The sequence below is a fragment of the Sinocyclocheilus grahami genome, unplaced genomic scaffold (genome assembly GCF_001515645.1).
Source record: "Sinocyclocheilus grahami isolate Dianchi unplaced genomic scaffold, SAMN03320097.WGS_v1.1 scaffold570.1, whole genome shotgun sequence".
Taxonomy (NCBI): Eukaryota; Metazoa; Chordata; class Actinopteri; order Cypriniformes; family Cyprinidae; genus Sinocyclocheilus; species Sinocyclocheilus grahami.
Window position 1 is genome coordinate 682,777 of NW_015505749.1, and position 27,667 is coordinate 710,443.

General features: G+C 36.9%; 1 protein-coding gene across 1 annotated transcript; it reads right to left on the bottom strand.

Annotated features, from left to right (window-relative positions):
- Positions 1-606: 606 nt before the first annotated feature.
- On the bottom strand, positions 607-16,331 carry LOC107556478 (semaphorin-3A-like). Its single transcript, XM_016239606.1, has 14 exons — positions 16,122-16,331; positions 15,896-16,001; positions 11,634-11,788; positions 10,809-10,871; positions 10,576-10,695; positions 9,956-10,049; positions 9,739-9,858; positions 9,376-9,521; positions 8,361-8,475; positions 4,058-4,127; positions 2,449-2,469; positions 2,235-2,296; positions 1,383-1,525; positions 607-1,301 (listed from the first exon to the last, which is right to left on the bottom strand). Exons 2-14 carry the CDS (start codon positions 15,993-15,995, stop codon positions 885-887), a joined length of 1,626 nt encoding a protein of 541 aa, XP_016095092.1. The 5' UTR covers positions 15,996-16,001; positions 16,122-16,331; the 3' UTR covers positions 607-884.
- Positions 16,332-27,667: the final 11,336 nt, after the last annotated feature.

Sequence of the window (27,667 nt, forward strand, 5' to 3'; positions counted from 1 at the left end):
ACAATCCTTCACATGATTCAGATACTAGCTTTGTTCCAAAACCTGGTAAGCTGCCTCATTGCCTACATAGGCAGCATTCTACTTGTCACTGAACTCATTAAGAGATTTGACACTCTACAATTCTGGACAACACACAGATATTCTTGACATGCAATTAAGTTTTCAGTTAGCATGTCATAGTATTCATTAAATATTTGGTAAAATAATGTTTTTAATTACAATACTGTTAATAAGTTTGGGGTCAGTAAGAAGTAAGGTCTCATGCTCACCATGGCTGCATTTATTTGATCAAGAATACAGTAAAGTAAAATAACTGTTTTCTATTCTAATATATTTTATAAATGTAATTTAGTACTGTGATGGCAAAGCTGAATTTTCAGTAGCCATTACTCCAATCTTCAGCATCACATGATTCTTCAGAAATCATTCTAATATGCTGATTTGTTGCTCAAGGAACATTTATTATTAGTATCAATTATGGATTTATACTTTTGTGGAAACAGTGCTACAATTTTTTGATGAATAGAGTTCAAAAGAACAGCATTTGTTTAAAATATAAATCTTTTGTAACAATGTCTTTACTGTCACTTTTGATCAATTTAATGCAAAAATCTTGCTGCACCCAAAATTTTGATCACTCTATATCGAAACACGTCTTTGAATGAATTTAATAAAATATAAGTTTATCAACATTTTTCTATTGTCATCCCCCATCTTGCATGTATTTTTTTAAACTTGCATGCAGGCAGTTCATTAGGTCTTGAAACAAAGCAAATGTCTGTTATTATGATGCTGTGTGTATATGTACTGTGCATATACTGTATATTGCATGTTTTGTTGTATTCTTTTGTTTTGAGCAGCTTTGTAAACACCTGTGATTTGGTCTATGCACTCCTCGGCAGCCTCTGTGCTGAACTCTGCATTCGACTCCGGTTCTTCCGCCCCCTTCCTTTCTCCTTCTCTCCCCCTCCTCTGTGCCTGTGCCGGTCTGCTCTCTTTCTGTCCTGTTTGTTATGCTTGTGGTTCCCTGATTCCTTGTTGTTGTGACGCTGACTGAATTCTTTGCAGTGTCGCTCCAGTTTGCCATGGTTGATCAATGCCATCACATCCTGGTACCATGGCTGGGAGGAGACAAGAGTGGGGTGCAGAGCAGGGCTCCACACAATTAAACGAACAGTAACGGCTGTCCAGCGAAATCCATGCTCTTCAAGCTGACAATGATAAATGCCGCCATGATTGAGCTCAGCCTGGCGAATGAGGATGCCCCTGTCAATGACAACCAGCTGCTCCCCAGATCTGACCTGGAAGACAGAAGGTTCAAAATTAGAGATATATCTCAATATTTGATCATGTTTTTAGTTCATGCATGAGTGTGCATGTACCTTATGTTGCTCCAAGCTGTTCTCGCCTATGTCTTTAAACCAGGTGACTGTGGCATGGTGAGATTTGGGTAGACACTCCAGGTAGGTGCTATTACCCAAGGCAACAACTTGTGTCTTCTCCTCTGCATCCACCTGAAGACCAGCTGAATAACAATTAATAGAATAAGTCAAATTAAATGAATACATAAATTAAATGAAAGCATTTCTCACATACTATTTATTATTATTATTATTATCATCATTATTATTACCGTTTTAATTAATTGTTGGCCTATGTGCATATGTGCATGGCATTTTCACATAATATAATTTTATTATTATTATTATTATTACTGTTTGAATTAATTGTTGGCCTATGTGCATATGTGCATGGCGTTTCTCACATAATATTATTTCATCATTATTATTATTATCATGTATTTTATTTTATTTTTTAATGAATTATTTTAATGAATTATGAATTATTATATGCCATACACATGGCATTTCATGTTATTTTTATTATTAATCACAATTATTATTAATTACAAATAAAAATTATTATTTATATATTATATATACACATGTATTATTATTATTATTTTATTTTTTTACTTGAATGTATTGTGCACATACACACAGCATTTCACACCACAAGCACTGCATTTTTAAGATTTAATTACTTTATATTAATTGTGAGTGATTTTCTAAAGGCCCAAATGGTGAACGTTTATTCAACCTTTCAGTTTCCACCCAGATTTAATGAGCAATGAATGAAATCATAAAAACATATAAATAAAAACAAAATTGACGGTGCTGTTCCAAAGCAGGATGTTTAGCAATAGTAAATGTCTGGTTGCCTGTGTCTCTTACCTCCCTGTCTGACACACTGGTTCAGTGGGTTGCCGTCATCGGTAACCTGACGAATGTTTCTTCTGCAGACAGGGAGGAATGTTTCAGATCAGATTTATTTCAGATATCCCAAATACCAATGCTTTCCGGTTTCAGTGTACAGGAAACTGCTGATGTAATTGATTCTATCAAACAAGCTGCCCATACAAGTGTGAGATGTGTGTCACCTGCGTGCAGGGATCCATTCAAGACATTGCTGTTGGGAGAGGAAACAAACACACATAAAAATAGAAACATTAATCATTAATTGATTGAGAGATATACTGTAAGTAGGCAGCATCAACTAGCAATCACAATGTATCAAAACAACAGAATTCATCTTATTCAGTTCACCTACATGCTTTTGACCAGACATAAATCCAATTAAAACCAAGCTCTGGTGGCACAAATGAAAGTGGCACTTCAGTTAAAGCGTAAAGCCAGTCGGCAGTAAGGAACCGACTCCTCGGTGAGGGTAAAATGTCACCTGATCTGAATTGAATTGAATCTGGGTCTGCTGTGAAAGTCTCTGAGAGATTTAACACACTCAGTGGAACTGCTCAGCAGAGAGCAATAACACTGTCACTCTTTCCATACAGCTTTTTCTATATCCATACTTCATTGTGGACTCCACCCTATGCAACCCTCTCCAAAACCTTAGGCAGACACACACACACATTTTCAAAAAGATAGATGAAGGCATATGCTATTTGAGATCGCTGATGTAAAATTGGTTCAACTTCTAATGTGTTTTAAACATCATGGGTGCATCATTAATGTCATCTTAGGCCAGCTGGAAAGTATGACTCAGTAATACTGCAATTTTATCCACACCCTTAACCACATACACACACAGGGCTGTCATGATGTGCACGCTGACCTTTTCCATACAATTAAAGTGAAGGGTGACCAGGGGCTGTCAAGCTCCAAAAATGACAAAACAGCATCATAAAAGTATCACTACAGTAGTAACTTGACTTCTGAAGCCATACAATTACTCTTTGAGCAGAACAGACTGAAATGTAAGTTGTTGCTATTCACTGAAAATCAAAATCATAATTTTAAAATTTAGTGACTCATGATTGGTCATGTGTAAAACAGCCATTTATAAAACTTGTTTTAAATGGCTGTTTTACACATGTGACCAATCATATATATATCAAAGCTGAATTTTCAGCAGCCATTACTCCTGTCTTCAGTGTCACATAATCCTTTAGAAATTATTCTAATATGCTGATTAGCTGTCACTTTTGATCCTTGCTGAATATCATTAATAAAATTAATTTCTTTCAAAAAAAGATTTTACAGCCATTTTAAAAACTTTTGTTTTGAATTGAAAGTTTCTTAATTTATTATTCAAATTTATCAATGTAGAACAGCTTAAATTTCTAGTCTTTTTCTCAGACAAATCTTTTAAATAGCTTTAGAAGACCTGGAATGTAACACATAAGTCATATGGACTCATTTGATGATGATTTTGTCATTTTTGGAGCTTGACCGTCCCTAGACACCATTTAGTTTTTTTTAATGGAATAGAGCAGCACCAACATTCTGCTAAACATCTTTTTAAATCTTAAAGTATTCAAGGACAATAAAGCGCTTTGAGTGCCCAGAAAAGCGCTATATAAATGTAAGGAGTTAGTTATCAAAAGATTGTTTTTTTTTAAAGAAAGTGAAATGAGTTTGGAATGACTTGAAGTTGAGTAAATGATGACAGAAATTTCAGCTATGAATTTAGTCTTCAAATGCGATTTATTACAGTGACATTTTTTAAATCTGATACTAGGTCAGTTTGTAAGACTCACCTGGTAGTGGTGAAGAGCCCATAGATGAGGGGGTTCTTTTTGTCTTTTCCACGCTGAATGAAAATATGCTCTACAGAAAAACAGAAAACAGGTTTAGAATATTAAACATGCTTTGTATGTGCTTCAGTCAATGCAAATGAGTGTGTGTGGTCTCTAAATTCCTCTCAAGGCTATATAAACTCATAAAAAGAATATTTACCTGGTCACACTCTTTCTCATACAAACAAACATGTGTAATGCAGCATTTTTGTGGTTTCATTTCTGTTCAAAAACACTCACACACACACACACACCTATATCTTCACAATAAACTTGTGCTGTTGGGGGTATGCTAGTTCATTTCTGCATTCTCGTATTTCCAGCCATGTCAGATATAATCAAACACCTTATCAAATCAAATCAAACACACACACACACACACACACACACACACACACACACACACACACACACCCAGCCATGTCAGATATAATCAAACACCTTATCAAATCAAATCAAACACACACACACACACACACTCACACACACACACACATTAAGATGGTGGTTCTCAACTGGTTTTGCTTCAGGACCCAAATTTTACATTGGACAATAAGTGACATGTAAAGTAACATGTAAATGACCATCAACTTCACAGGCCAAACAATATGCAAGAGTGGGGTCAGTAAGACTGCTTTTTTTAAAGAAATTGATGTATGTATTTAGCAAGGACACATTAAATTAATCAAAAGTGACAGTAAAGAATTTTACATTGTTAGAAAAAAATTATATTTCAAATAAACACTGTTCTGTTTAAACTGTGTTTAAACTTTCTATTTATAAAAGAATCCTAAAATGTGTTACCGTTTTGACAAAAATATTAAACAGCACAACTGGTTTCAACATTGATAATAAGGAATGTTACTTGAGCACCAAAACACCATATTAGATTGATTACTGAAAGATCTTGTACTGTAATTTCGTTCAAATAAATGCAGCTTTTGTGAGCATAGGAGAATTTTTTTTAAAAACATTAAAATTTCTTAGCGCGTTTGACCAAACACACAGCCCTTGACAACAATAAAAGATATGGGGCACAACCCACTAGTTGGAAATGCAGTGTTAAACATTCACGCTACCACGGACACGCTTTTGAAACCCGAGATAGATTTACTGACTCTCGTAAACTGTTAAAAACTGAGAACATAAACTAGATCAGTACTATAAAATGGTTGAAACCTTTATTACACACCTCTCTGGGTTATAACCGCACACATAAACACAGACGCCCCGTTTTCCCCTCATATTTTACACACAAACCAAAAGAATCCCTTTAATTAAGCATTCACACTCCCTCTTTCCCTCTCAATCCCATTACTATCCCTTATTTCTCTTCAACCCCTCCTCCCTCTCTTTCAAATTGTTTTCACTACCCCCCTATTCCCTGGCTCTTCTTCTCTTTCACTTTTGCAGGGATGCTATAGTTGTGTCAATTTCATCCAACAAAAGCTTTTGTTCTCCTTGAGGGCAGATAGTTTTGTCTGCCCTGCACTTGTTGACACTTCTCTATCCTGCCCCTATCCGTCCTTATCCCTCCTAACCTCTGACTCTCCTGCTCTCTGCTCTCCTCCCTCATCCTCATCCTGAGGTAGCCAGTAGATTCTGTGGAAACAGGATGGGGGTGCCACCGTAGACGTGAAAATGCACACACACAGATACTGGCGGCCTTCAAAACATTCAGCAGACCACCAGGACAAATGGCACATGCGCTTGTGCACTCATTTTAAGATATATTTATCATCATATGGTTAAAAAATTTAAAACATTCAGGGTGAACTCAAGAAAATTAGGTCACTTTGTGACAAAACGTCTGTATATAACCATAAGGAATAATTTCCTAAAAAGTACTCATTAGGTGTTAATTAGTGTTTCTATTAATCTATGTTGAAATATATAACATTAAACTGTTTAGAGCCAATATGTATTTAAATATCAATTGTCCCTCTCTCGATAAAAAGCACATTAGAAAGATTTCTGAAGGATCATGTGAGACTAGTTATTTTTCCATCCAAAGATTCAAATTTAACTTATGCACAAAACTGGAATAGCCTATCACATAAAACATTTGCGAATAAAGCACAGTTTCCATCCAACGAGTCAAAGAGAACAAAATCGTCACTTCCTGATAAACTGGCACTATATCACTAAGAAAAGTAGGAGAAGCCACTTAATATAATAATTTTCATATATGATGAATTACTTGCGCCTGAGAGCAAGCAGACGAAACACAATTAATGTGGTCATTTTTTTTCAGAGGTGAATGCCTGTTGTTTGGGTCGTGTAATACAATTATACAAAAATACTTTGATGAAAGACTTGTTCAGAAAAACCAAAACAACATTTCAGATGCTGTGCAATGAGCTCGGTCTGCTGGTTAGTCATCCCATAGTTATCCCATCCCATTGTGCAAAGTCACATGACTTTTTTTTTTATGCGCATGGTGAAATTTATTCGGTAAATGTGTTTCCATCGTAGTTTATGTGCATTTTTTCTTATCTGATAAAAAGTTTTTCCTACTCAATTGTGTGCATATGTTTTTTATGCAAATTTTTAGAATTTATGCGCATCTTGGTGTTTCCATCCAGCGTTTTTTTAATGCGATATTCCAAAATGCGCATAAAAATTTGAAGACTGGAGTAATGACTGTTGAAAATTCAGCTTTCCCATCACAAGAATAATTACATTTTAAAAATATATACAAATAGAAAACAGTTACTTTAAACAGTGTTAATATTTTGCAATATTGCAGTTTTTACTATTTAGTTTTTTTAATAAAAAATCTTACCAACCCCAAACTTTTGAACGGTACTGTACATGTACACACACACACACACATAAACTCAAGGCTTTCAAAAATAATCCATCTGAATTTCAGCTAATAAACATACCAATTTACCATATTTAAAATCCAAAACATATCATACACTAATTCAGTTCAGCTTCAAAATCACAGCCACAGAAACTGGCAGCATCCCCTCCACACACACACACACACACACACACACAAACACAGACATTATCTAAACGCATTTACACCAGACCGTGATGCATTCTGGAGCACCTTCAATCTTGCATACCAAAACACACGCCAGTCCATTTTTTCTTAAAGACCTAAACTTCATCTGTTCCATATTTCACAATAACTTACAATTCTAACTCTACTCTTCCAACAACCTAGCATTTCTTAACTTGTATCTGACTCATCGTATCGTCAGTTTATGCATGTTTCTTTGTACAATCTATAAACTCGCTATTCCTGATTAACATTCACTGACTGCAGTGTGGTCTGGCCCATCATAACTATGGCAAGATGAGGGTCCCTGACGCAGGGGGAGATTATGGGAGATGTAGTGGTTTAGAGGCCATGGAGCACAATGTAAACAAGATAGAGAAGAGAATTCTTATAGATTACCACCATAGGGCAGCTAAGATGAGATGCATATTCACATTAGAGCATGCTTACATTATATAATCATCAGAACATTTTTACATGTCACAAGTAAACATTAAAGTGTTAACCAATCAGAACAAAGCAGATTCGGATGTTCTAAATACTTTGGTAGGCCAAGAAATAAACACATTTCACAAGTCCCTAACACTTGAACATAACTGGACATGCACACAGTTAAACAAATTACATAAACTCAGCTGTTTAAAGATTGCCATGACGCTGGACAATGAATAGTTCCTTTCAAAGCCACTCGCAGATTTGATAAAGTAGCAACCAGATATGGAACCCATTCTTGATTTCTGATTATTGCTTGTTTTATATCATATTTGGGTGGAATAGTTTAGGGGACGTGCTATCTTCAGTGTAGTCATCACTGATAACTGAGATTTTTCATTTCAACATGTACTGTATGTGCTGTAACGTGTATATCTTATAGATACAGTATATGAGTATGAGACTACAGTAAAACTTCAGTCAGAACAAGGACTCAAGAATTGTTTATTCTATGTGAGGTCTTTGTTTACACAGACTGATTGATAAGAAACCGGTTTCTGTCTGAGTCTGTGTGTGGTGTGTGTGTGTATGTGAGTCTACTGATAAACTTTGTTCCATAAATCAGGGAAGTTTGGGCATAAGACACACACACACACACAGTATCAACAGTACAAATTATATTATAAAAAAATGTACAAGGTTATCTCAAAGCCTTATTTCATTTGAGAGATTTGCTTAAACTTTGATTAGGTAATCAAGTGGGAGTTAAATGTATTTGTGTGCGTGTGTGGCATTTATCTGAAGGTGTCTATTACTCACGGAGTTTGTCAAAGTGTGTCTGTATGCCGTCGGGTCCTGGTACAGAGCAAACAATACGAGCTTTCTGAAAGGTGCTCCATTTATGAACCAAACTACGCTGACCACCAATATCATTCTGAAAAAGAGATATAAACACATTGATAGTACCATCCTACCATACTACATACCACACTACAGTAATACCATGTTTTTTGCACATGTACCCTGTTACTACCATATTTTTTGGACATGTACCACAGTTATATCATGTTTTTGAGATGTACCATACTTTTTTTGGATTTGTCCCTGCTAAATCAGAGTTTTTTGGACATGTGCCCTGCTAATACCATATTTTTGGATATATAATATGCTAATACCATGATTTTTAGACATGTACTATGTTAATACTGTGTTTTTGGGCATGTTCTTTGATGTAAATGTAAATACCCTATTAAATAAATATGGTAATCATTATATTCATTGACATACACAAAGGTACCAAGGTATTACCATCTGATACCATCCCTTTACCATGGTACCACTACAGTACATTTTGAAAATTTATTAATCATTTTTTGTGATATCAAAATGACACAAAATCCACCTGACAGAAATTTCAATAAAATAATATTTCATTTTATTTCTGCTTTGGATCTTCTGTTTGGAACATTTTTTAATTCACTAAAAATTAAGTGTATTTTAATTACTTCAAGAAAATACTATATTGTGTTATTTCTGTTTAGATTTGTATGTAACACTTTATATTGTAATAATAATACTAATACATTTTACTAATATCACATTTATTTTTTATTTCTGTTTGGATCTGTATGTAACACTTTTGCATTTTACTAAAAAACCGTAAGTATATAATATATAATTCTGTTACTATTTCATATGAAAATGACAGAAATCCACCAGAGGAACAGTCAGAGACATATCACACAGCACATCCTATCAGATTCACAGAGGTGGTCATACAGGCCCAGGAGCCACACAAGTGCGCTTAGGCACGTAGGAACACACTATTAGATACCTTGCAGACGCGGGCGACTCTAGAATAGAGGACCTTCCCAGCAGCCCCCTCTGCTTCTTGCGCGCGCTCAGTAAAGAACACGTAGACCTTATCATCCTCCTCATTATCACTCTCTGACATCGCTGCAACATGTACAAATTCAGCGCCTGGAGAGAGTGAGAGAGACAAAAATAGTTAACTAACACATACATGTATATCTGTTATTGCGTAAACAATATGGTAGCATTTTCTTTTGTTTAACTGATAGAGCACAGTGCTTCCTTAATTGCTGTCAACAACCTGGTGAGTGTATTTTTGTAAGTGTGAGTGTAAGTGTTAGTGCTAGCTCAGGTGTATGTGTGGTTGTACATGCACATATATCACCTTGCAGCCATGTAGAGTCGTATTGTTCAGTGCGAATCACATGTCGCTCCCCCAGACTCCGAATAAAAGCGGTATCATGACTTAGAAAGTCAGATGAGATGCCAGCGTACAGCTCTCCGTCTGAACAAACATGCACAAAGATTTAGATCAGAATTACACTGGCATGTTCTCACACAAACAGATAAACTACACACAAACTATAAACATGCTGTCTTACCTATGATGGCAGTAGCTGTTCTCTGGTGAGGGTCATAAGGACATTTTCCCTTCCCTGATTCAGTGTCTTCATACTGCAGGATTTGTTCCTCGGCCTGAAATTCCCATAACATTATTTATAGTTCCAATTGTTTATTTTTGCTTATCCAAATTAATCCTACTAAAACTTTTTTATTTTAATAAAAAATATTTAATTACATTTTAATTATTTCAATAAAATATTGTTTTGATCTGTAAGAAACTTTTTTTAAATTTTAATTAAAAATCGAAGTATACTTTAATTATTTTAATAAATAATATTGAAAAAAATTCTGTTTGGATATGTAACACCTTTAAGTTTAATTTAAATAATTAAGAATATTTTAATTATTTATATATATTTTGTACTTTTATTTTAGATATGTATGAAAAACACTTTTTATTATGAATTGTTTTTATTTGTTTTTATTAATTTAATAAATAATATTTAATTTATTAGCAATTTATTTATTAGCAATATAATTGCTCACAAAATTGTTTAATCTATCTATTCTATCACCTGAGACATGCATACTACACTATATGCTACAATAGGAAGAGTTTATGTGAAAGAGGTGCATGCTGGGAAATGTAGTCATTTACCCTGAGGAAGAGGTTGGTTGGGATGAAGGCACAGCGAGGGTTGAACGCTCCAGTCCCACAGGCGTAAAGATGTGTTTGGTTATACAGCTCTAACACACGCAGGAAGTTTGCACAGTCCATCTGTGACATAAAAAGGAAACTATCACAGTGAGGATTGAATTGATTTTGTTTGTAATTAAACAGTTAAAGAACAGCTATCTAAAGAAGCTGCGTTTCATAAAATCATGTTTTACCTGCAGACTTTTTCCAGCCATGATACAGTTCTGGATTCGATCTGGACTTGCAGGCCAGTAGATCTGAAATACAGCACACACACACACACACACACACACACACACACAGATGTGAATCTAATCTGGTGCACAAGTGTGCATAAAAGTTCCTCTTAGTCATATTAAATGTTGATGCATATGCTGATTTCCTCATGTAGCATGTGAGGCATTACAGTTGAATGCCACCCTGGCATTGCTCAGATCAAATCATTATGAATACACACTAAGTTATGCAGACAAGCAGGGATGGGCTCACACACACACACACACTTACCCACATAAAATTTCACAAATACACTCACTGGGGGGCCTTTATGCAACAAAAGTTTGTTTGAATCTGCTAGTAAAAGCTTTCTTGTTTGATACTACAGCATGTTTCGGTGAACTTAACTATCTCTCTAAAATTCTTGTTATTTACTACTCTCAACTTGCTTTTTTCTATATAATGAAAGTGAATGGTGACCAGGGACTGTCAGTTTTCCAAAAATACCATAAAAGTAGTATAACATCAGTTCATTTGATTTATATATGATATATTCCAAGTCTTCTAATGCCATATCAAAGTTTTGTGTAAAATACAAGCTGTTTATGGTGGTTTTATTGTGATTTTTTGATGTTCTGAGCCTGACAGCCCACACTTTCATTGTATGGAAAAGAGCAGCATTAACATTTTGTTAAACGTCTCCTTTTGTGCTACACATAAAAAAGAGAACATAATGACAGAATTTCCCTTATTTAAGAATATGAGGAATATATGTGAGCCTGTGTGTTTGGGGGAGTACATACCTTGCGGGGGGTTTGAGTAATATCATCCAGGCTGGCAGACAGCAGATGGTCTTTCATACCGATGTAAAGACGACGACCATCTTCACCTGGCAACAGAGAGTTCAGATCCCCAGCAGGCACAGAGAGAGACATGAGCCTGCCGCTCCGCACCAGCTCTAAGACAGAGCGACAGAGAGAACGTGAACAGATTATTTCATACATTTCTGTTATGAGTAGACCCTCGCGGCTGAATTCTGCAAATATGCGGCATTGCTGTTTTCCATCCCAAATCCTTTACTTCTGACAGGCCAATAAAGAAAATGCAATTCAGCTTTATTGTTTTTTATGGGAAATGAAAAAAAACAGAGAATGAGGGTTTCTTTCTGCCATGCAACAGAGGGTGAATTTCTGAAGAATATCCTGGTCAGTTTTTACAATATAATTACAATGAATGAGGCTGTCAAGATCTAAAATTACCATATCATAAAATGGTCTACAACTCATGTGCTATGAAGTTGTATGATAGCTTTATTAGAGGAACAGACTGAATTTTAAATTAGTATTCAGTGGAAATAACTGAAAACTCAATGGCTCAATTATCCAGTGCCATTACTTTTAGAAGCCCACTGGAGGAGAAAAATTCAGTGAATGATGACTTCAATTTTACCTCTCTTTCTTACACAAAGCTATCATATGACTTGGAATATAGTGCATCATTCGGATGCACTCTTTCACTTTTACAACCTTTTTAAAACCTTAAAGCTCCAGAGGCAACCAGTATAGTTGAAAACATCTCCTCTGTGCTCCATGGAAGACATAAAGCCAAGCCACAGGTTTGAAACAACATGAGGATGAGTAAATGATGATAGAATGTTTATTTTTGTGGGTAAACCATTTCTTTAAATACATTTAAAGCTGTCCACCAGAGTAACATTGTATTCTGTACTTTTCCTAAACACATTGAACTAATATAAACTCATATGTGGACCAGACAGTCTCACCTTTGGGCAGAATAACCTGTTCAAAAATATGAACAGCCGATGAGACAGACAGAGATAAAATAACGCATGAGATGAATAGAATAGACAAAAAGATTGAAAACATGCCTTGAGAATCATAGGAAATCAATTAATTAGTGAAAGTGCAGCAGATAATGTTGTAATACACCAAGAAAACAGCCGCAAAAAATGCAAATATTACATTGGTTGTTCTATAGGTTTGCGTCTTTATCGCTCCTTTAAAATATTCTCTCACTCACCCACACACACTAAAAAATTTCAGCTGTCACAAGGGACATGCACACAATCTGTCACAGCCTGAAACCTCACACACGCATTCCTGGCTCTTTCTTAGTGGCACCATTGCCCCCTTTATTGGGGGCAGTTGCTGTGGTAACAAGGGTGTGTATGTGTATGTGTGTGCTAAAATCACTCTGATGGTTTACGGGCTGGTATTCCACCTGTCTCGAGTGTGTTTAGCAGGAAGTGAGGGAGATTTCATGACAAGGTGGTCTAGAACCTGGTAGCCCCAGACTGTAATCAGTTTGACTCATGACCTTTTTAGCCATAAACTAAATTAGACAAACAGTGAGACATTCTGATGGTCTTACACAATTACTACAACTGTCATTTTTCTGTCTTACACACACACACACACACACACAGATATGAACACAAAGTGAGTCACAAACCCTTCTGTCTATCATTCTATGACCAGCTGAGGGTATATTTAACCACACACAAGCTGTGAGTGTGTATCTGACCATTAGATTACCTCAGTCATGAGAGAGACTGATGTGGAATTACTCGATTAGTGTAAATATGTGGCGTGTGACACAGCTAAGAAACATTTGCTAACTTATAGAGATGAACACAAAGTGAGTCACAAACCCTTCTGTCTATCATTCTATGACCAGCTGAGGGTATATTTAACCACACACAAGCTGTGAGTGTGTATCTGACCATTAGATTACCTCAGTCATGAGAGAGACTGATGTGGAATTACTCGATTAGTGTAAATATGTGGCGTGTGACACAGCTAAGAAACATTTGCTAACTTATACATAAACATGCACACGAGTGCAAGAGCGCACTAGCAACAACGTATAGGTTAAAAATGGTATAAATCATGTTTTTCCGATTATTCGCAATCTTCATTTTATTGATCCCCAAGCTCGATCTTGTACTTTATGCCTTTTTCAGTGTCTGCGTGATAGTGCACTTAGATAGAAACACTTGTTGTTAGCTAAAACTAAAACTGTTACAAATCGTTCTCGTTATTTGGAATAAAGCTTAAATAAAAACAAAATGTAAATATTAGATGAAAAACATTAAATTTGACATGTTGCCTTTATAACTAAAATACGTTTAAGTATTAAAATTGCTCAAATTAAAACTGAAATCAATATGTTAAAGAAAACAAAAATATAAATAATAAAAACTAATAAAAACTACAAAAAAATTGCTAAAAAAATTAAATGAAAATATCAATATCAAAACTAATTCAAAATATTAATAAATACTATAGTATATAGTTAATACTAACATAACAAAGCATTCGCTGAAATAGATTCTCAAAAGAGAAGTAACCAAATTGGACATTAAATTGAATTGAATCAAAATCAAGATCTTATTAATTAATTGGAATTGAAACAAACTGAATTAAAATGGGCATCAAATGTAATGTGTAATGTGTAAAATGTCATTCAAAAACCTGTTCACAAGCACACACCTCTTCTACCACAAGTGTGGATGGGAGTATGTTAAGGTGTATTTTCTTGGGCACAACTTTTCCCATAGTGCAAGTCTACTGGCAGACAAGAACAAACAGTCCACACTTCCTGTGCAAATTGAGTTATCAGCTATTACTTCTCAATCCACCAGCTGGCATGTTCATAACTTCATATGTGTGTGGTAGAAATGTTAACAGGTGCGACTATAAGTCTGTGACGGAAAAACACAAGGCTCATGCATAAACACACAGACAGCTAAAATAAACTGGTGAACACACACTGCTGTGTTCTGGAATTTCTCAACTTGCCATCAGACAGACCTATGACCTGGGCTGAATATGAGTATACATCATAATTATAGCACTCAAATGCACACAGACACACACACTTGGCAGAGGTTAGAGTGCATAATCGATTGATGCTCGTGTTAGTTATAATCACACCTACTGAAGGCCAGTCAACTGCAAAGTGACCAATCAAAACAGACCAGCTGGAAAATGCATTTTATAGATCTGCTGGACATATTATTGGATATCTAATTTCACTTGTATCCAGTGGCACAAAATTCTCAGTATGTGTGTGTGTGTGCTACTTAAGAGCTGTCATTTATCATCTCATCAGGGAAATCAAGCCAAAATGAGCTGGATAATAATCAACCACCAGTCGTTCCCTTACACAAACACACACTTATGCTCTACCCTTTGGGAGTCTGCGTGAATGAAAGGCTAATTGGGTAATTAAGAGATCCAAGTAAACACAACACACACATTCATACAGATGTACACGGATTAATTAAGATATGTACCCCTAAAACTTTCTAAACACAAACATTTCACACACACACACACACTCTCTATTTTCTCTCACATTCACTCTCAGTCGTCCCTGATATTCAGAATGGTGTGACGGACCAACGAATGTATCTGTGCAGGGTTTTCTAGGTCATGGAGAAACACACAACCAGTTTCAGTCTACACATATGATATACCCCTTTCGAACCACGGCTGATTACAATTGGGTTAAAAAGAGAGAAAGCGTTTGTGCATGGAGCAAAGAAAGACTATTTGTGTGATTCTGAGTCCACAAGGATAGTAAAACCTGAAATCATCCACAATGTGGGAAGAAAATAGTTTAATAAACATACTGAATGTTGAATGTCTGAGTTGAAAGAATAAATGCAGAAAGGTTTAATAGAAAGAGCTCAATAGAAAAGCAATAGAAGTCAATGGAAAGTCAGTTGTTTCACCTGTCCCATAAACTATGTAGGCCAACAGAACATTAATTAAATTAATTATAGTAACATAATTGACTCGAGTCAGAATGACTCAAGTCTTCTTAATTATTAAAAATGACATTATTTTATAATAATATTAATAATAATAATAATAATACAACCTGAAATCATTTACATTGAAGGAGGAAAATGTCATAATAAACATGCCAAATAATGTCTGAATTAAAATGTTAAATGCAGAAAGGTTTGTGTGAGGGATAGGAGATTGAAAACACTTATACATCAACAGAAAAGTCAATGGAAAGTCAGTTGCCTCACCTGAGTGTTGGAAGTGCAGTCGTGGTTGTGATGGTCTCCATGCGTCTGTTAGAGGTGCCGCCAGTGAAATTAAGCAGAAGAGAGCCAGCATCCTCCTCATGGCTGTCTGACACACACACACACACACACTATGCGACTCTAGCTCGGGGTAAACGCACACACACACACTCTCTCTTTCTCTCTACGTACTCTGCTCAGAAATATCACACACACAAATGGTGTCTACCTGATGTCAGCATCACACACCTCTGCGTAAGTGTGTGTTTATGTGTGCAGTGCAGTGAAATATAATCCTGCTCAGGTCAGTGTTGCAGCAGAATCCTCTCTTGGTCTGTCTTCTGTGTTTATAATATTGCCGTCTGAATTTGTCTTCGTTTTGTTCACTCTGTTATTGTCTTGCCCTCTGCATCTCTCTGCATCTTTTAACTCTTTCTGATCTCTCTCTCTCCTTCAGTCGTCTCTTATCGTTCACTCCTTTCTTTCAAACACTCCCCTGCTGGGAAGGAGGGAACTGTCCCAATTGTGCCCACCCCTCTCTCGCTCTCTCTCTCTTTCTATCTATCCATCCTCCCTTCCTCCCTCCCTCTCTTGTGTATATCTTTTTTTAAGAATAAGACAGCTGCTGAATGTGCCTCTCTCTTAGGATTCATTTGCTTAATGGCTGTTGAAATCTCATGTTGGTTTTCTCTCTTTTCATCTCTCATCCTCACTGTCTTGTTTATGCGCACACACACTCAACACACTCCAATTAAATCTAACAGCATCAGAATGAATGGTAGCTGAATCAGGTCACATAAACAATTAACAAAAAGATCAAAAGAATAAGAAAAAAAGAATGAAAACCCCCAGTGCCCCCCAACAAACACACACACACACACACACACACACAACTCTGAAGGATAACAGTTCTTTACAACATGAAAATATCACTGAGCTCATCAGAGATCCAACAGTGTGGGTCTGGCGCCCTCTAGCGACTAAACGAGGATTATTGTTTAATACTACCCCTCATCACAAGAAGTAAAATTAAGAAAATTATCAAATAAGACGCCACAGTTCACTTTAACCCTGTACAAATTACACCGAGGGGGCTTGTATTATCCTGCAGGGGTTTATTTTGTTATAATGACTGGCCAACTGTACTTTATTCCGCTTATTTCACGGCTACATACTTAATAAATAAATGGACATGACATATTAATTTCAGTTGAAATTGTTATCCTACTTGCATATTAACGTGCATACGAATAGAGCAAAATCCCACAAATAGAGCAACAACATTACAGTATTAACTGCTTTATATAATTTTATATAAGCCTATTAATCTGCATCCAGGTAAATTGGTCTATGGATAGCTAGCTATTAGCTACCAATACAACCGTCAAATTTAAATTCCCTCTTATCCGTGTTTCTTTAGCCTTGTTTCTTGTTCTTCTGAGAGGTGTTTTCTTTCTTTTCTTCCCGAGCTTCCGTCCATGCTGAATGATTACCATTCATTTACTATGGACGTATTGCGAAGTCCAAAAGATTATGGAATAGTTTCGTGTTTTCTTAGTGTAAGAACTCAGGAAAAGGGCGAGCGTCACTATATAGTATATACAGCTGGATTGAGCAGTAGGCCTATCTATAATTTAAATGAGAATACCACTAAATATGCAGTACAAACTAATATACTTAATTTAACATCAAAGGTTACTAGCATTATACAGCTAAGCTTAATACTACAGTTCAATATCGATTATAGAGTGGAAATTAGAAGTAGAGTGATGACTGTTATGATGACTGGCCACCAGGTGTCGGTGTTGTATAAATCTAGTTTTTGTGATTTAAAAACAGTTGAACAGTTGAAGTTAAAACAGTTGAACAGTTAAAAAGTTTATATTTTTAGTTACTTTTGGGGGGGGATTAATCCCCACAGTGTAATTTTCAGTACAGGTGTTGTACACAACATATAGTATGTAATCACACAAACAAACAATAAATGGCCTACATAAATACATAGAAAGGATATTTTCGTGTGTCAGTGGGACATCGGTCCATGAAAAGTCTTGAAGTAAAGAGGCTCTTAATATATTGGATGAGATGATGTATCGTACTGCATTGGATGTGAGGGGTTATCCATGATGTTTAAAGGGCCATATGATGTTGAATGATGCATTTATATAGTGCTTTATTGTGTATTGTTGTACACCCAAAGCGCTTTACAATGATGTGGGGGGGTGGGGGGGTCTCCACTTGGATGCGACGGCAACCACAGGACAACGGCGCCAGTGCGCTCACCACACACCAGCTACAGGTGGAGAGGAGAGAAAGTCAAGTCACAACGAAACACACAGCGTCTTCACGACATGGCAGCGGCGGCAACAACAACACTACAGCGAGAATAAAAGTTACTTCTTTCTTTGCGTGAACATTTGGGCGGCGATATGCAAATCTTCCTACATAGGGACGTAGACATGTGGGGGCGTGTTAGAACGAGCCTGTTTGGGGTAGGCGTGGTTGACTCTTAATAACTTAACTTTTATAAAGAATATCTCTTTGGATATATTTGGAAAAATTTGAAATCAAATCCTTTAAGAGTTTGAACAGCATATTCCTCTTGGTCACCAGCTTCAGCGAGTTCAGTTTAGTCCCCAGGACAGAGCCTGCCTTCCTCAGCATTTTCTCTACCCTGCTATTGGCATCTTCCCCTTTAAAGTCGGCATGAAACGGAAGTAGCGATTGTCTTTTTTTGACTCTACTGGGAATTGATTGGATCATTGGAAGTTGGGGCGTTGCTAACAAAATAACTAAATGGAGGCAGATCTGAATGCCAGTTTGCAGTTAGTTGTGGGGGGATTTCTCTCCACTCAATCAACGGCACAAAATATGCCTAACAGCGCGCGCGAGAGAGAAAGAGAGAGAGAGAGAGAGAGAGAGAGAGAGACTGCCTGAATGACTGAGCGCGTCCTCCATCAGGTTAAGTCATATTGATAAAAAAAATAGTTTGCGATGTCCTAAGAGTAATCTTGTGGTAATATCCTAATATCCTTTCAATTTTTAAGGGTAGTGTACTCCCCCATGGCTTGCGTACGGAAGAGGATTAGGGCCAAGCAATAATAAAAAAATAAAACCCTCTCGAGATTAAAGTCGTTACATTTCTAGAAAAAACTCGTTACATTTCAAGAAAAAAGTCGAGATAAAATGTTGAGATTAAACTCGTTAAATTTCGAGAATAAAGTCGTTATGTTTCAAGAAAAAACTCGCTAAATTTTGAGAAAAAAGTCGAAATAAAATGTTGAGAAGAAACTCATTAAATTAGGAGAAAAGTCGTTAAATTGCGAGAAAATCTCATTATTCAGCGTCTGCAGTGGGGTGGGCGGGAGAATAGCGTAAAATACGATCGACTGGGTTTGAGTCGTCTTTTGCAAAACTCGCTTTTCTTCCTTTTCTCATCACATCGGAAAAGTGGAAATCAATTTCTTAACGAGTGTTTAATAATAATGTATTAATTAGGGGTAGGCAGGCTATAAGGAGGGCTTTGTTGTCCCAATAAGGCAGCATCTATTTAATTATTTCAAAAAATAAAGTCCTTCCCAGCTAGCAATTTTTGGTTCCCAGAACGTTCCCGGAATGTTAGTTTTTGGTTCCCAGAACGTTAGTTTTTATGGTTTGCTTTTGGTTAGCCAGGAAAGTTTTCTTAACGTTCCCAGAATGTTAGTTTTTGGTTCCCAGAACGTTAGTTTTTATGGTTTGCTTTTGGTTAGCCAGGAAAGTTTTCTTAACGTTCCCAGAATGTTAGTTTTTGGTTCCCAGAACGTTATTCTAACGTTAATCTAACATTCCTATAACGTTCCCCTAACGTTAGTTTTTGGTTCCCAGAATGTATTGTTGTACACCCAAAGCGCTTTACAATGATGTGGGGGGGTGGGGGGGTCTCCACTTGGATGCGACGGCAACCACAGGACAACGGCGCCAGTGCGCTCACCACACACCAGCTACAGGTGGAGAGGAGAGAAAGTCAAGTCACAACGAAACACACAGCGTCTTCACGACATGGCAGCGGCGGCAACAACAACACTACAGCGAGAATAAAAGTTACTTCTTTCTTTGCGTGAACATTTGGGCGGCGATATGCAAATCTTCCTACATAGTGACGTAGACATGTGGGGGCGTGTTAGAACGAGCCTGTTTGGGGTAGGCGTGGTTGACTCTTAATAACTTAACTTTTATAAAGAATATCTCTTTGGATATATTTGGAAAAATTTGAAATCAAATCCTTTAAGAGTTTGAACAGCATATTCCTCTTGGTCACCAGCTTCAGCGAGTTCAGTTTAGTCCCCAGGACAGAGCCTGCCTTCCTCAGCATTTTCTCTACCCTGCTATTGGCATCTTCCCCTTTAAAGTCGGCATGAAACGGAAGTAGCGATTGTCTTTTTTTGACTCTACTGGGAATTGATTGGATCATTGGAAGTTGGGGCGTTGCTAACAAAATAACTAAATGGAGGCAGATCTGAATGCCAGTTTGCAGTTAGTTGTGGGGGGATTTCTCTCCACTCAATCAACGGCACAAAATATGCCTAACAGCGCGCGCGAGAGAGAAAGAGAGAGAGAGAGAGAGAGAGAGAGAGAGACTGCCTGAATGACTGAGCGCGTCCTCCATCAGGTTAAGTCATATTGATAAAAAAAATAGTTTGCGATGTCCTAAGAGTAATCTTGTGGTAATATCCTAATATCCTTTCAATTTTTAAGGGTAGTGTACTCCCCCATGGCTTGCGTACGGAAGAGGATTAGGGCCAAGCAATAATAAAAAAATAAAACCCTCTCGAGATTAAAGTCGTTACATTTCTAGAAAAAACTCGTTACATTTCAAGAAAAAAGTCGAGATAAAATGTTGAGATTAAACTCGTTAAATTTCGAGAATAAAGTCGTTATGTTTCAAGAAAAAACTCGCTAAATTTTGAGAAAAAAGTCGAAATAAAATGTTGAGAAGAAACTCATTAAATTAGGAGAAAAGTCGTTAAATTGCGAGAAAATCTCATTATTCAGCGTCTGCAGTGGGGTGGGCGGGAGAATAGCGTAAAATACGATCGACTGGGTTTGAGTCGTCTTTTGCAAAACTCGCTTTTCTTCCTTTTCTCATCACATCGGAAAAGTGGAAATCAATTTCTTAACGAGTGTTTAATAATAATGTATTAATTAGGGGTAGGCAGGCTATAAGGAGGGCTTTGTTGTCCCAATAAGGCAGCATCTATTTAATTATTTCAAAAAATAAAGTCCTTCCCAGCTAGCAATTTTTGGTTCCCAGAACGTTCCCGGAATGTTAGTTTTTGGTTCCCAGAACGTTAGTTTTTATGGTTTGCTTTTGGTTAGCCAGGAAAGTTTTCTTAACGTTCCCAGAATGTTAGTTTTTGGTTCCCAGAACGTTAGTTTTTATGGTTTGCTTTTGGTTAGCCAGGAAAGTTTTCTTAACGTTCCCAGAATGTTAGTTTTTGGTTCCCAGAACGTTATTCTAACGTTAATCTAACATTCCTATAACGTTCCCCTAACGTTAGTTTTTGGTTCCCAGAATGAGATGATGTATCGTACTGCATTGGATGTGAGGGGTTATCCATGATGTTTAAAGGGCCATATGATGTTGAATGATGCATTTATATAGTGCTTTATTGTGTATTGTTGTACACCCAAAGCGCTTTACAATGATGTGGGGGGGTGGGGGGGTCTCCACTTGGATGCGACGGCAACCACAGGACAACGGCGCCAGTGCGCTCACCACACACCAGCTACAGGTGGAGAGGAGAGAAAGTCAAGTCACAACGAAACACACAGCGTCTTCACGACATGGCAGCGGCGGCAACAACAACACTACAGCGAGAATAAAAGTTACTTCTTTCTTTGCGTGAACATTTGGGCGGCGATATGCAAATCTTCCTACATAGGGACGTAGACATGTGGGGGCGTGTTAGAACGAGCCTGTTTGGGGTAGGCGTGGTTGACTCTTAATAACTTAACTTTTATAAAGAATATCTCTTTGGATATATTTGGAAAAATTTGAAATCAAATCCTTTAAGAGTTTGAACAGCATATTCCTCTTGGTCACCAGCTTCAGCGAGTTCAGTTTAGTCCCCAGGACAGAGCCTGCCTTCCTCAGCATTTTCTCTACCCTGCTATTGGCATCTTCCCCTTTAAAGTCGGCATGAAACGGAAGTAGCGATTGTCTTTTTTTGACTCTACTGGGAATTGATTGGATCATTGGAAGTTGGGGCGTTGCTAACAAAATAACTAAATGGAGGCAGATCTGAATGCCAGTTTGCAGTTAGTTGTGGGGGGATTTCTCTCCACTCAATCAACGGCACAAAATATGCCTAACAGCGCGCGCGAGAGAGAAAGAGAGAGAGAGAGAGAGAGAGAGAGAGAGACTGCCTGAATGACTGAGCGCGTCCTCCATCAGGTTAAGTCATATTGATAAAAAAAATAGTTTGCGATGTCCTAAGAGTAATCTTGTGGTAATATCCTAATATCCTTTCAATTTTTAAGGGTAGTGTACTCCCCCATGGCTTGCGTACGGAAGAGGATTAGGGCCAAGCAATAATAAAAAAATAAAACCCTCTCGAGATTAAAGTCGTTACATTTCTAGAAAAAACTCGTTACATTTCAAGAAAAAAGTCGAGATAAAATGTTGAGATTAAACTCGTTAAATTTCGAGAATAAAGTCGTTATGTTTCAAGAAAAAACTCGCTAAATTTTGAGAAAAAAGTCGAAATAAAATGTTGAGAAGAAACTCATTAAATTAGGAGAAAAGTCGTTAAATTGCGAGAAAATCTCATTATTCAGCGTCTGCAGTGGGGTGGGCGGGAGAATAGCGTAAAATACGATCGACTGGGTTTGAGTCGTCTTTTGCAAAACTCGCTTTTCTTCCTTTTCTCATCACATCGGAAAAGTGGAAATCAATTTCTTAACGAGTGTTTAATAATAATGTATTAATTAGGGGTAGGCAGGCTATAAGGAGGGCTTTGTTGTCCCAATAAGGCAGCATCTATTTAATTATTTCAAAAAATAAAGTCCTTCCCAGCTAGCAATTTTTGGTTCCCAGAACGTTCCCGGAATGTTAGTTTTTGGTTCCCAGAACGTTAGTTTTTATGGTTTGCTTTTGGTTAGCCAGGAAAGTTTTCTTAACGTTCCCAGAATGTTAGTTTTTGGTTCCCAGAACGTTAGTTTTTATGGTTTGCTTTTGGTTAGCCAGGAAAGTTTTCTTAACGTTCCCAGAATGTTAGTTTTTGGTTCCCAGAACGTTAGTTTTTATGGTTTGCTTTTGGTTAGCCAGGAAAGTTTTCTTAACGTTCCCAGAATGTTAGTTTTTGGTTCCCAGAACGTTATTCTAACGTTAATCTAACATTCCTATAACGTTCCCCTAACGTTAGTTTTTGGTTCCCAGACTGTTATTATAACGTTCCCCTAACCTCTTTACTCCGATATGATCATGCATGTCAGTAATCATCCAGCACACTCGAGACCCAGTATAGTATAAGCGGCATGGAAATTATCTGTATGGACGCCTAATCAGTATTATAAAAACCACATCTTGTTTTTATCTATTGTTTAAGTAATAATCTGAGCACATCAACCATTATTTGTAAGATTAAGTAAAATCAACACATATGGCTTTTTGGCTAGGTTTAAAGGGAAAGAGCACTATTAGATAAACAAGGCAATAACTTGTGGTAGGAAAACAAAGTTCTTTATGAACCACAGAATTGCTTGTAATAAAGATTTCAATGCAAAAGGAAAGGCAGTAGAGCTGACTAATTCTGTCAATGGTAAGTTTGTGATAACGTGAGAAAAGTAGTTTAATTGTTTTGCCACTTGCTTGAGCAACTTAATATATAAATCTAGAAGTAAATGCAAAAGTAAAAAAGCATTGAATAATGTGTTGCTTATATTTATTGTGTTTAAACATGTCTATGAAAGATTGTTTTACTGTACTGTGTAAAAAATGAACTGCAATGCTGAAAAAGCATCTTCAGTGACAATGTTTGGATTTGAAATCAAAATAATGAAATCAAATTAACTCTACACTGCTCAAAACTCGCGTTTGAATCATCAATGTCAAATCCTTTAAATATGAAAACATACTTACAGTCTGTGAGTCAGAACAGCCGGCATTGTAGTCTACTCTTCCAGGATCAGGAAACAGTCCTCCATAAAATGTGCTGCACACATCTGAATATTTGGGTTGAACTGTTCTGGAACAGTGTTGTAAATACAACTTAACCACCGATTTCTAGTCATGTCCTCTTTTGGAAGACCAAACAAAGTAGTTTGCTTGTAACACTCCAAAGAGAAAGGAAAACTTGAAATCGCATCATATGACCCCTTTAAATTCTGCGTGCGCGCGGCTCTCTGTGGAAGACTGGAGAAGAGAGTGCAGATCAGAGGCGCGCAGTAAATGAAGATGAAACAAACCCTCGAATTTATGATTTCTGTTATCACTCTACGCTTAACCCTGGCTTAATATTATAATTTAAATCGTGTTTTGATTGATCTAATTTCTGTATTTTAATAAATGCTGCATTAAACGAATTTCAGGGCTTTATTTTTTACGTTATTTAAAAATAACCACCATGCAACGTTCTGGGAACGTTATTTTATGGTTACAAAAAATATAACCTAAACGTTATTCCCCTAACGTTAGTATTTGGTTCCCAAGAAAAACCAAACGAGAACCCAAAACCTAACGTTAGGGGAACATTCTGTGTTTGCTGGGTTGTTATTAAAATCAATGTTATTATTGCATCCTGTTAATGTACAACAATACTGAGGTGCAAATAGTATATGCCACTATTTATAAGCATAAATAGCATCTAATTAGCTACTATTTACACTTATTGCAAATATCTGCTACTTTTACTTAACGTTAATAGAATGGCTAATTTCACTTAGTGTAAATATCACATATCTAAAATGCTACTGTTGTCACTTACATATAACTATTTTCACTGTAATAGCATCTGTCAACGGGTGTCCAAAGTCCGGCCGCAGGCCAAATACGGCCCGTGGATGAATTTCAAACGGCCTGCAACTTGTCTATTAATGTAAGCCCGCCAATCATAATTTACAAATCATGCCGTTTCACAATGTCAACACAAGGTGACAGCACTAAATTTTAGGCCAGATGTATCAGTAAAACGTGAGTGACAACAATATGATAACTCATATGCGCTGTTAGTTCTTTAGCGCACCGAAAGTGGAAGAGCGCTGCACGGATCATTATTAGCTCTGCCTAAAGACTCAGAACAAATGCGTTACTCGCTGAAAGGTCTCGATCAGGCGACCACTAAACAGCGCTGTGAGAAGCGTTTGAGTTTGAAGCAGAGCTCTCCGATACAAACCGCAGATGTCACAGTGTCAGTCATTTAAACTAGTTTAAAGGCAGATGAAACCGCGCTGCCATTCCCAACAACACTGACGCGGAAAACAGGAGAAACACTGTGTGACAACAATGTTAGAATACTTTTCAATCCACTAATTAATATTTACAATGGATTTACTGTAGTAACACTAAAGCTACCTAATTAATACATTATTATTAAATACTCGTTAAGCAATTTATTTCCACTTTTCCGATGTGATATGTGATGAGAAAAGGAAGAAAAGCGAGTTTAGCAAAAAACAGACTCGAACCCAGTCGATGAGCGCGAGGCACAAAGTAACGCGGGGTAAATGGTAACACACGTGGTTTAAATATTTCCACACATGCTAGCATAACCAAATTTACAGCATTTACTAGTTGCCGTATCAACATTATATAGACAAAAAAGTGCACCAAAATTCAAAAGTTTTTTGAAGATTTTGCTGAACATTTATTTTACCATAGTAAAATTATATTTCTGGCTTAAGTACTTTTTTCATTTAAGTTTTTATTACTCATTTAAAATTAGACAAATCTGCTATTATTTTAATCTCCAATCTGTTATTTATCAGTTTAGATTATTTTTTAATGCTTCGCTAACTATCAGAAGACGGTAACCGGTTTTAAATTCCAGTTGCGCAGATGGGGTATGTTGTTACACTGCGTTACAATGTGCCTGCCCTGCCGTGCTATTCTATGACATTAGCGATGTAACTCACTACTCACTTCACTTTACTTTAATACATTTTAATGATAAACGACGAGAAACAGGTGAATAAATACTGACAGTCAATGTTTAATGTTAAGAAATTATTTCAAGACATGTAAAGCATTTTGGCTCGTTTATGTGGGCCGTCCCAAGCATGGTTGCAATGTGTTCATTGTCAAACTCCAAAATCAGATTATTTTTAATTCTTAAAAAACGCCATTATTTTATTTTAAATAAATAATTATTTTATTTTATTGACAAAATATTTTAGTTTGTCTTGTATATTTTTTTCATTAGATCAGACAACATTTTAAGCTGTCATATGGTCATGTTACAACGTGCCCCTCAGTTGTTACAATGTACCCCACCTATGGGGCATGTTGTCACAGTTCACTTCCAATTTTTGAGGGTAAATAAAGAAAAACGTATACACTGCAATTATGAAACAAAGCGACATATTTGTACTAGACAAGTGTGAAATTACTGTGGATAAAAATATATACTCTGAACCCCATGTGGATTTACACAATTTGAGAAAGTCAAAAAGTGTTACTTTGTGCCCCGCTCTCCCCTATCATACGCTACTCCCCAGTGCATTACTCTCCAGCCCACCCCACTGCAAACGCTGAATAACACCGTCCAACGAGATGAAATGAACATGACACGAGTGTTTATTCTCAATTTTTCCCCGCATGATATCAAAATTGACTTTATTTACTTTACTAGCGCACATTGCTAGTCTTGATGTGAACAATTAATCCGTGCAAGTTAATCCACTGAAAACAATTTTAAAAAATAATCTAAATCTGAACATTTACTTCTGCTCTGGAATTGCATTCCTTCTCTGATGACGTTAGTTTGACGGCTTGGGCACAGATGCCTTGTCCAAATACCCACACTTGCGCTCTTTGCACTTGACCACTTGACTACTTATATGACGCATTTCCTGTATTTGGCCCAAGTGTTCAAGTGAGCATGAAGACCCCAAGTGTGTGTCGAACTTTTCATTAGCTGATGGGACACACTTGTAGTGTTGTAAAAATGCAAGTGTTTACATAGCTTTATTTTAATTTTAAATAGTTTGCATTTTGAAATCAATTTCTAAATGTCTGTTCAGTAGTCCCTATAACGTGACAATTTTAATTTGTGGTGCTTCTAATTAAGTGATAAAAAGCAGTTGCAAATGTTGTACAAAATAAATATCACCACTACTCATCTTTGCACCAATAAAACGTAAAAACACTGTTTTTCTACCAAATTATATGTAATATCTAATTATTATATTAATATTTAACTTGCATTGGAAAGGTTTCCGTGACCTCTCGCGAGATCTCGGCAAAAAGTCTCACGATTTATTTCCAGAACATGATGCATGATGGGATACACTAAGCCTCGAATAGTGCTCCGGAGCGGTATTCGAGATAGTGTGGATTTAGTGTGTGTTAAGGGCACTGCGCTCTGGTGTTTTTAAGATCTGGGACAGTCTTGCGCACTTACTTCCTGTCACGCGCACGCGCTCTCAAGTGGCCAAGACAGCAAGTGTGGGTATTTGGACAAGGGGATAGACAAGGCAATCCACCTGCCACTCAAGTGGCCACGTCCTTAATTATGCAGAACTTTAAGGCTTAATATAATTTAAACGGATGAGTTATAAAAAAAATTCACCCCCCTCACA